General features: G+C 39.1%; 1 protein-coding gene across 3 annotated transcripts in view; it reads right to left on the bottom strand.

Annotated features, from left to right (window-relative positions):
• Positions 1 to 8,602: 8,602 nt before the first annotated feature.
• LOC106053276 (trichohyalin-like) overlaps positions 8,603 to 11,477 on the bottom strand; it is a 100,398-nt gene continuing 97,523 nt past the window's right edge. For all 3 annotated transcript variants that reach the window (XM_056003560.1, XM_056003561.1, XM_056003562.1), the window contains 2 exons: positions 11,343 to 11,402; positions 8,603 to 10,671 (listed from right to left, as the gene is read on the bottom strand). In XM_056003560.1, coding sequence (XP_055859535.1) covers positions 8,695 to 10,671; positions 11,343 to 11,402 — 2,037 coding nt within the window. In that variant the 3' untranslated portion in view covers positions 8,603 to 8,694. The remainder of the gene's footprint in view (positions 10,672 to 11,342; positions 11,403 to 11,477) is intronic.

The following is an 11,477-nucleotide window of genomic DNA, read 5'->3' as shown; positions in this document are numbered from 1 at the left end:
AAAATATCAAGAAAAATATCAAGAAAAACATCAAGAAAAATATCAAGAAAAACATCAAGAAAAATATCAAGAAAAACCAAGAAAAATATCAAGAAAAACATCAAGAAAAAGAGCGGTGCATTATAACTAGAGCCAATAATTCATTGGACGAGTCTGTCTTCGTGCTCTCTCCAGAGTACATAGAAGGAAGGTTTTTGACAGTGAGCCAAGGTTTACAGTTAGGCATTGCGCTCTATAGGGCAGATGATGTAAAGCTCATGTTTCTGTGGCCGACGGTTAACACAGGTGTCATGTGGCCAGCACAACGACCTACCGCCTTTACTTTCTCCAACTATAGTCAGGCATCTATTAAGAGTTTTTTTTTTGGACTCAGGGGCGCCCTTATTATTCCGAAATTCGAACTGTCAGACTTCATCGAGAACTCATGACTTTTGTTTCGGTAACCATGCGGAAGGGGGGGAGGGGACAGCGACAGGCCTAGCTGCCCTAGGTGACAGGGACTCTCGGAACGCTCTGTCTGTATTGCCATAACCTGCGTATGTCCGGCCCTGCAAAGTACTATATAACAATGACAGCTCTAAATAGGCTAATATCTACTGTTGAGGATTTTTACGATAAACTGATCAATGTCATGGACGTTACATTAAGTAATATTTAAGTCAATGCGTGGCGGTTGATTTTTGAGAAGAAAAAAAATGCGACGGTTCTCGCCCTTTAATTGATGATATTTTTGACTAAGGAGTACAAATATTACTATGAGCTAAACAAAAAGTAAACATATTTTCTATTTCTGACTTTAATTAGCACATATATCTTGAGATTGATAAAGCCGGGCATAGACACATATTTCAAATGATATTGATAAATAGAATAAAGAGAGATAACCTGCTTAACAATATATTTTTCACTTTAAAAAAACATACTGTTTACATATGTAGAGAGAAAAACATAACAAACCAGGGCCTCTAAATGATAAAGGCCGGTCCTGTTTCTGTCCACATACAACGCAGACGAAGGTGGCATTTGCTTTGGTGGTATAGGCTACTTCGTTTGCCTCGTTTTTCTTCCAGAGCTGAGTCGTTGCCCTTTAGCTCTCCCTCCAGACTCCAGTGAGGTCTAGGGTCAGGTCTTACCAGTAGTCCCCATCGATGTCCACTTTTTTGTGGTCATCATCGATGTCCACTTCTTTGTGGTCATCATCGATGTCCCCTTCTTTGTGGCCATCATCGATGTCCACTTCTTTGTGATGATGTCCACTTGTTTGTGGTCATCATCGATGTCCAGTGCACTTCTTTGTGGTCATCATCGATGTCCCTTTCTTTGTGGTCTCGTTTGATTACATATGTTACATAGGTGGGGGCGACCGATTTGTTTGTAAAATGTTTTGCAAAATGTTTTACATGTTTCGAATGTTCCTTCAGAGTTGAAGATAGTTTACTTCCTAGTCCAAACCTCCCGCAGGACGACGAGAGATGGGAGCGGGCAGGGTTTGAACCCGGGACCATCGATAAATCCAAGCGACAGTCCAGGGCGGAAAACAGCACGACCAGGCAACGATTTTTCTGGTGCCTGTCTCAAATTGTCCATAGAGGATGACTTTGGGAAGTCGTTTGTACACGATTTGTACTAAACGGAGTGAGTTTTGATATGAGCCTTGTATATTTTCGAAGATACGGCCGGTAGTGCTAGTTTGTGATAAAAATCTAGTTATGGATATATAGCATTGGCAATATTTTATTTTCGAGTTGTAGACGTTATGAATACCTTTCAGTTGAAAAATAGAGTCTAAGTAATAAGAATATCATTTTGTTAAACCTGAATGTATCAAATGTCACAGTTTGAAACCTAACGTTTACTAGTGTACGATCTCATTGTAATCATGTTGATAGGAGATATTTGGTATCATTTTAATCCGGCGCAAGTCAGGGCGAAATCAACACTCATGTCTAGCAGACGACATTGTCTCTTTACGGCGACCAGTGCTTGCCCTTGAACACCTATGAAAAGCGAGCCGTTAAAAGTTGTCAAGCACGACTTATTGAACTTGATTCGATTATATTAGTCTACTAATTAAGCTGACTATTCTGTTTAAAACGTGGGTTTTTTGGGCCACATTTAAATAAGTCTGCAGGTTTTAGTTCTAATTGAATTGAGCTTAAAAAAAATGTTCGAGTCTAGAAGGAAATGTTTCGGAAAGTTATAAGGTTTCCGAAGGGTCATGGAGGGGCTGAGCTTCTAGAGGATTATATTACTACTGAGGAAAGATAAAGAGGCTAACACGATTGGTACGGCTTTTACACTACTATATTTTTGCATAGACTTTCCTGCGAGGAACTGTGCCTGAAAAAAAGGAAGTAAAACAGACATGCCTTACACTGCTTGATAGTTCGATTCTATACTCATGAGTATTGTACTCCTGGTTTGAACAAAAAACTATCAAAATGTTCATCAGAATTGTAAATGATAAACTGCTTGGCTTTTATAAACATTTAAAAAGTTTATTTTTTTTTTTACCATGTGTACGGTACTCAAAATTAAAACAAAGATAAGAATTGATCTAGATTTACATATTTTTTTTTATTGTATATGGTTCAGGGACATGCGAGACATGGAAGTCATCTGCCAAAATTGAGAAAAGACTGATTGTGGCTCAACAAAGATGGCTAAGACGGACTTTAGGGGTCAGTTATTGAGTTCGGATCTCAAACAGGGAATTCCTATGCCCAACTGGGAGTCGAACACTTACACTTAATGAGGTTTTGACGTGAATTACCCATACCAAGAGTTGCGATGATATGTAGGCGCTACACTTTCATGGAGGCCCTCAGAGCAGTGGACACCAGGTGGGAAGAGGCTGGGAGGAGGCTTCAGACATTGTCAGAGGCGGATCTTTGTCGAGACAGCTTGCCGCCCAATGCGCCGAACGGCACGGGACGATCTAAGTCTAAGTAAGTGTGTGAGTCTTACAAACTGTTTATTGTATTTTTTTGCAAGTATGGTTCAGGGCTAAATAATTAAATATAGTAAACTGGGGACTCCCGTAGCGTACTAACACAATCTACCATTAGGGGCCTACCTTGTAGTTCCGCCGACTCATCACTTCGTGATAGCTGAACAATGCGAGGCCTAATATCTTATGCTCAACGGCACCCCGTTTAAAAAATTTCAAGACAAAACTTGAAAACAGGCTCCAAGCTTGGAATAGAGCTGAGCAGTTCTCTGAGTAAAACATGTCTTCCTATTTATTTAATAAAATCCATGTATAATTAAATGCCACTGTCAACGGACATTCTAAGAAGTATTACATCTATCTTTTGAAGCAAAAAAAAAAAAAACAATAACAAAAAAAAGACAACAACAACACTTTTTTTTTCTTTTACAAAGAATGTGAAACGGGAGGGGAGGGGGTAGGAGAAGAAGAACCAAATAACGGGGGGGGGGGGGCGTTGACGTGTTTGACCAGATAATTAACTTTGGTAGTGTGCCACCGACTGTTCCAAGTCAGGGATGAATGATCAACATTACAAACATTAATCAGGTCAATCTTATTAATTAATAGTCTAGCTAGCATGTATTGGGATAAAATAAAAAAAAAGATATCGTCTGCTGTCTTTTCAGGTCGTAACCTTGACCTGGATTTTTTAAAATGTGTACTAATAAATGCAGTGACCCGTTTTTTAAACTGCACCTAGTGTTTCTCTGTTAAAAAAAATAATCCAAAGATAATGTTGATAATAGTAAATAGGTTGATAAAGAACTAAAGACAAAAAAAGTTTTTATGCTTCTATTCCCAGTGGAGTAATAATGTTATACAGGTGTTGGGGTTGAAAGAAGGTAGAGATTATGACTGGGGTGGTCGAATAGATGAAGGCATAATGAAGTTGTTTTTATATATATATATATATATATATATATATATATATATATAGTTCGTCCATCGTGGTTCGATGATGACCACTTTGTCATCCAGGGGGCTGAGGGCTTTGCACTGGGGTTTTATGCCTCCTCGTGTGGCTGGTGAGACCTTTGTGAGCCCGGAATGTTCGGCTGCACACTGGGCAGGTTATTCCAGCTGGAGCTAGTGTCATTAGCCTTGCTTTTCTTCTCTGGCGTTTTTTCTTCTGCCAGCGTTGTTCTCTTTTCCTCAGCAACCTGTGCGCCAGTTTTCACAGCGCTACGCCATGATGCTCTGTCATGTGCCTCTGTCTCCCAGGTGGCTGGGTCTATGCTGAACGCTTTCAGAGAAGCTTTGAGGGTGTCCCTGAAGCGCTTACTTTGACCACCTTGCGAGCGCTTTCTTTCGCTTAGTTGGCCATACAAGAGTCGTTTAGGGATGCGTTTTTTATTATACATTATCACAAAGAAAATAAAGGATGCGAAAGCAAAAAAATAACGTCGCCATGATCAAGGCAGCATCAGTCTGATTTATATGCTTAGAGCCATGCCTTTGTCTACTCATTCCCTTTTGAGCTTCGCAAGTGCTGCTGTCATGGACACATTCTTATATGCTTGAGAGTCTTGGACGCTGAGAGCTAGAGAGGAGGGATGTAGCCGTGACCTCCGTGACCCCAGGCCGCCCAATAGGACGTAGGAGCCGATCTAGCAATGGAAATGAGCAGCTACGAGACCAAATCACAAAGGAAGAGATTAGAGACAAGGTTGCTACACCTGGGGTCCTGGATTCGAATCTTGATGACGACTGGGATTTTTCTTCTTCTTCTTCTTCGTTCTCATTGTTATGTTGGCGCCCTAACCCTAACCCTAACCCAAGCGCTTAACCCCTCAGCCACCGCCACCGCCCCACCAAAATAATTGTACAACCAAAGCTAACACAACAATATTAAATAATTAAACACATATTATTGTGTAGTTACTATTTATTTATCTCAAGTGTATATAGAAATATAAGATATCACTTCGACAACATTGGCCTTTATTATCAACGATGATAAAAAAACAAAACACACATACAACAAGCGCATGAATCTGGGCCTTATCACCGCCATGTCCAGCAAGGCGCTATTTACACAACAATCTTGTATTTAACTGTTTACATTTATTTACAAAGCATGCGTGATCCACTCAACCATCCGACATTTTTTGTTATTTTAAGAACCTGCTTAGAAATACAATTGTTGTTAAAATAAATGAGACTATAATAGGCCTACATTTAAATGACTCCATAGACACATGTTTGAAATCGAGATTCCTGGTTCCTACTTATAACGAGTGGAAAATCGGCCTACACATAGGCCTACACAAAGAGCCAATATTTAATAACACATACCGGTTGATGTTAAATTTGTAATCACAGACATAAGTTAAAATACACATATTATTTCGAAACGGAGGCGTGACTGATTAGATTGGAGAGGGGTCGGAGCGCCTTTCTCTCAACCCAGTTGTAGGGGTCTACCCCCTTCCTCACCCACAAACACCCACTCCCTTTTCCACATTGAAAAAGTGAACGAAGTGTCACTAGATCTATTTATTGTAAGGATATTTGCTGTAAACACTGGACAGAGCATAATGAAATCAATGCTATATAAGAGTCTACTATACAACGAAATATATATGCATATTCATTTTTTGTTCACCTTTTCTGAATAGTTTCTCAGCACTATATTAATGTAACATTTAAAGTCAGTTTCCATGTGCAAAACATGCACAAGGCATTCCAACCACAGACCTATATAGATAATAGACCCCACCTAGACTGGACGTGCCTATTTCATAACACGACATAATACATTTTCATCGTGGAAAAATTCAAAATGCTGAAACAAGGTGCTTTTGTTTGTTTGTTTGTTCAACCCTAACTCTTATTTAACATTTAATACTAATTAATCACTCTAATGTTATGTCCGAGTAATTGAACATTGTAAATAAGAGTACACTCATATCAAAATCCTATCACATAATCTAGATCTATGTAAAAGATACAGGTAATCAGTCAGTTTAAAAGTACAATTTTATAATCGTAAGATGATCAAAATCAACAGGCTTAATTAAATTATTTAGATCTAGGATTGTTGAAACATTATCTTTTTTTTTCTCTTATATAATACAGACGTTACTTCAAAAAAGATGATTACGTCATATGCGTCATGAATTTAGTCATGCATATTAACCAATGATTTAAATTCTGCCAAGTCACTGGTTTTCCTGGCTAGCTCAGGTAACCCATTCCATGCTCTAATAGCAGTAGGGAAGAAGGAGTATTTGTACAAATTTGAGTGGAAACTCAATTGAAAATACAAGGAAATAGCTCTAATCATAAATTTGCGTGAATATATTGCTTTGTGATTAATAGCACATTCTATTTAAATTGCGCAAAATAGGATTGCATTATTTATAAACTTTGAAAACTAAAGATCAATTCTTTTCTAAGACAGAAAAGAGCGATTTTCCAAGATTCAAGGCGACTTCGCGTACAGCCTGAAAAAAAATTAAGTACAAAAAGATCGTATATGAGTCTGTTTCCGTTTTCCAGTCTAGGTATAGTATATATAGGTCTGTGTGTGGCTCTTTATCAAACTTTTCCCAACTCAAAACTTTATTTGTTTCTTGAAATTCGCAAAATATTCAAAAGTAGAATTTAAATTAAAAAAAATAAATAAAAATAAAACATTCCAACCATAGACATAAATAAATATAGACTGGAAGTAGGAAGTTATTTTTATTTGGGGGAAGTCAAATATGTTTTATGTACTATATCTATGTGAAAAAAAAATGGCGGCGATTGAGCTATAAATTCTAGGACTAACATTTCAGCCAATATATACCTTTGATCTTTAGTTTTGAAAAGTACAAAACTGCCATATTCCCAATATTTTGTCTTTGTTTCATAATCATAGACATAGGCAAATATATATAGGTTTGTGATGTGGATCTACAAACTTATCTTTTCCCAAATATTTCCGATAATAATTTGTTCTTTATCGTCCAGTCTATATATATATATGTCTATGATTCCAACATATTCTTTGTTTTCATCGCGACAAAGTTTAAATTGAGATCCAGACTATTCATACGTGTCACAGGGCGGAAATGACAAACGGGCCATAGCTCTGGCATTACTGTATAATTTATTTGTTTTGTTTTTGTCACATGCCAATTAATACGGCGCTTTATTCACTAAAACAGATACAGGGAATTGTACAGCGATTATTTCAGATTACTATTCTTACAACAGGGCCAGCCTTAGGCATAGGCAAACTAGGCAGCTGCATAGGGCCTCCGATTGGAGTGGGCCTCGCACAGGACTCAACTTTATTTCGCGAAAAAAAGTGCGAAACATGGATCAAAATTCTATGTCTCTATGTCTCCATGTCTCCATGGCTCTATGTCTCTATGTCTCTGTGTCTCTATGTCTCTGTGTCTCTATGTCTCTATGTCTCTATGTCTCTATGTCTCTATGTCTCTGTGTCTCTATGTCTCTATGGCTCTATGTCTCTATGTCTCTATGGCTCTATGTCTCTATGTCTCTATGTCTCTATGTCTCTATGTCTCTATGTCTACTATGTCTCTATGTCTCTATGTCTGCTATGTCTCTATGTCTCTATGTCTACTATGTCTCTATGTCTCTATGTCTACTATGTCTCTATGTCTACTATGTCTCTATGTCTACTATGTCTCTATGTCTCTATGTCTACTATGTCTCTATGTCTCTATGTCTACTATGTCTCTATGTCTACTATGTCTCTATGTCTCTATGTCTACTATGTCTACTATGTCTCTATGTCTCTATGTCTCTATGTCTACTATTTCATATTGACATCGCCTAGGGACTCCCTTTTCGCTTAGCATAGGGCATCCAACTACCTAAGGCCGGCCCTGCTTATCGATAAATGATTGTCATTTAACAATTGAGAATTGATGGAATTTTATATAAAGAGAATTTTATGCAAAGAGAATGAGAAAGATGAATATAGACAAATAAAGATGAACAGACGGAAAGACACAATATACTCAAGCTAGCTAGCTAATCAGATGGGGAGAGAGAGAGAGAGAGAGAGAGAGAAAGAGAAATAAAGAGAGAGATAATTATTTCAGTAAACATTGAAAACCATCCATCAAAATATCTTTCAATAACGAAATAAAAATAGAACTTGAAAAGATGGTATGATGGCGAATTCAAGAGCTTACTTCCCTTGACAGACCCTCAAATCAAAACAAAACCTCGGTTATAAAAGACATTCTAAATGGGAGAGGCATAACAGTGGTATAAAAATGAGAAAATCCCAATTTAAATATTACATAAATAAACATTAACATCATTTGCATGAGTCCTCAGCAGTTATTATCATTGCAGTGTCATGGGTCTCAAATGTTTCAATATCGTAACAATGTGAAAGGGAGGGAACAATGTTAGACTAAAATTGTAGTTATTCTGCTGATTAAATCCCCTTTCAACTATTTTTACGCATTACAGATATAAATCTTTTTCCGCAATGGCTTTGAAAAAAAAACCGAAGACAAATTGCCTTTTGTTGATTACAAGGGGCCTCATATCTTAAATAGCTTAGGGCCTTGTAAAGTCTAAATTTAGTCCTGCACATTCCTCAGACCAGGTAAATCAGATCTAGGGTCTTCTCACCCCCCCCCCCCCCCCCCTCACATTCTGTTATTGTCGAAGATTTTTTCATTTGAAATATTTTTATTGAATCTAGTAAAGTTGCCTTGAAATTAGACCTAAATGTCACGTAAAAATGTATCCATTTCAGCCTGGAAGCTTGGGTTAAAGATTTTTTGTTTTAAATTGTTCTCAGCGTCTTTCTCTTTGCCACTGGGTTGTCCAGATTTTTTGCCAATCGTACTGATAATGTCGTTCAAATCTCTGTCTACGATTTTGTCCAGCCGATCAATTTCCTGTTCAATCGATTTCTTCCGTTGAGGCTTTTCTTTATCTGACGTCTGCTTCGGCGGAGGCGTGCGCCGAGGGTCTGGAGATGAGCCACGAGCCACAGCCCTAGAAGCCTTTTCGACCACTGGTTCGCGAGTCGATCGCGATTTGGAAGGCTCGTATTTCTGAGGGGTGGGCGACCTCAGCGGTGTTTGTGTTCTGCTAGGCGTTGATCTAGACTTTGGCACATCTCTGGCTCCAGGAGATTGAGTACGTCTCCTTGGAGACGGCGATCGTCTAGGTGTCTCTGCTCTTCTCTGCAAAGATCTCGCCCTGGGTGTTTCTCTAGCTCTCGGCGAGGGGGATCTTCTTGGCGGAGGGGATGCTTTTCTACGAGGCGGAGATCTTGCAGGGCTTTCATTCCTTCTCTTGGGCGAGGCTCTAAGGGAATCGGGGACGCTTTCATCCCATCTCGGTGGAGATCTGGCTCTTGATGCTCTTTTGGGAGACGGGGATCGTCTTCTGGGAGAAGGAGATCTTCTACGAGCTGCATCTCTTGGGGGTGTTCTTCGCTCTGGGGAAGGCGATCTTCTTCTGGCCACATTCTCCACCTTGTTGTAAATGTATTCTCTGTCATCAGTCCCTCTACGCTCTCTCGAATCTTCTTTTCTGTAATCATCCCTTCTACTGTCTTCTCTCTTTGAGTACTCGTCTCTTCTTGAATCAGACTTTCTTTCGTTTCGTACCTCATCCCTACCTCGTTCATCTTTTGAATAGCTTTCACGTCTGCTGTTTTCATATCTATCTTCACCTCTGCGAAGATCTTCCTTTCTGGTGTCCCTATCGCTATCTCGCTTTTTATATTCCTGCCGTATATCTTCTTTAATATCTCTTCTTAAATCTTCCCTCGAATCTCTTTTATACGATTCTCTTGATCTCACGCTTTCTTTTCTATCATCTCTTCTTTCTTCTCTTGAATCTCTTCTCTCGAACGTGTTTCTGATATCCTGTCTCGATTCTCTTGATCTGACATTTTCTTTTCTGTCATTTTCTCTTCGAGTATCTTCCCTGGAGTCTCTTCTCTCGGATATTTTCTTAATCTCTTCTCTTCTGTCCGTTTCTCTTTTATATTCATCTCTTCTGTCATCTTCCCTTGAATCTCTTCTGTCTCTTCTCTCCGTTTCGTGTCTGTAGTCATCTTTTCTGTCATGTTCTCTTTTGACAGTTGCTCTTGATTCTGTTTTGGTAGAGTCTCTTCTTTCATCTTCTCTTCTGTAATCATCACTTCTTGAATCTCTATCTATAGTCTCTTTTCTTATAACTTCTTTCCTGACGTCATTTCTGGAATCCCTAATATCGTTTTCCCTTCGAATCTCATTTCTGCTGCTACGGTAGTCATCTCGATCGGAATGGCGGCTTTTCTCTTCCCGGCGTTCAGCAATCTCTTCCTGTCGAGTTTCTTTGTGCTGTTCACTGACGCTGTAAGCTTTTTTCTCGTCTTTCTCGTATTTATTATCATCGAAAGATTCTTTCCTGACTTCTCTTCTGTCATCTCTCCTGTCAACTCTGGCAGCAGAAGCAGCAGCTACGAGCACAGTGCTGTCCTCCCGGCGATGGTCTTGGACGAATTTCTCCTTTTCGACCACGCGTGGCCTGTCTTCGGAATAGCTGGCGGCACGCTCTTGGCGAGAGTCGCTGATTGGTGGGAGAACCACGTGATGGTTCAGATCCGAAGATTGACGAACTAGCGCCTTGTCCTTCGTGGGAGTCGGTGTTCGTTTCTTCGGAGGTGTTGCATTGCGAACAGGCGGCAGGACATCTCTCTTCTGTAAATAGAGCATTTCGAACATTATTAAAGAAAATATTCATGAAAAGTTGTATTTAAAAATGAAGTTAAAAAATTATTGAAATAGGAAGTTCCTGTTTTAACTCTTTCTCTCCGTAATTATTTTTATCGTTCTATAGTACCATTCGTTTTGCTCATTTGTATTTCACGATCTTATTATGATAAAACTTCAATAAATTTTTTGTTTATCATCAGAAAATGTTATATTTTTACATAACACAAATTAAAGTGTGTATAACTAAAAATCAATTTAGTTTAATGCGAGTCAAATCAACGTTGGCATCGTCAATTAGGAGAAAAAGAGTTAAAAGTGTGGCCTTTTTATCGTCTGCCATTTAGATCGCTAATTCTCAAAATGTACTTTTTACAAACCTTCTATCCACTCACTTTGTCTGGTCTGCATGTAAGTACCCTCAGTGGCGTCACTAGGTGGGTGCGGGGTGTGTGGTCCGCACCGGGTGACACCCACCCTAGTGACGCCACTGAGTACACGTATAGGCTAGATCTATGTATTTAGTCCTTAATACGTCCAAAGTGCCAATTTAAATGATAACTTTCTAAAGATCCATGCATGTTCACACTAGTGCCAGTTTTGTTCGACTTAAAATCGCCGCGACAATGAGGCAGGCTACTAGAAATATATGTGATTACCTTGTCGTCATCGAGTGTAAGATGGACATCTCGGGCGGTGGCCAGGTCATCGTTACCATGCTGAAAGAAGAAATGGAAAATATTGTGCTAATTTATATAGGCAAGTGAGACTAAGCAATGATTACATGAGGTTAT

This window comes from Biomphalaria glabrata, chromosome 11 (assembly GCF_947242115.1).
Source record: "Biomphalaria glabrata chromosome 11, xgBioGlab47.1, whole genome shotgun sequence".
NCBI lineage: Eukaryota > Metazoa > Mollusca > Gastropoda > Planorbidae > Biomphalaria > Biomphalaria glabrata.
Note: the sequence above shows the minus strand (reverse complement) of the source record. Positions and strands in the feature narration are given on the sequence as shown.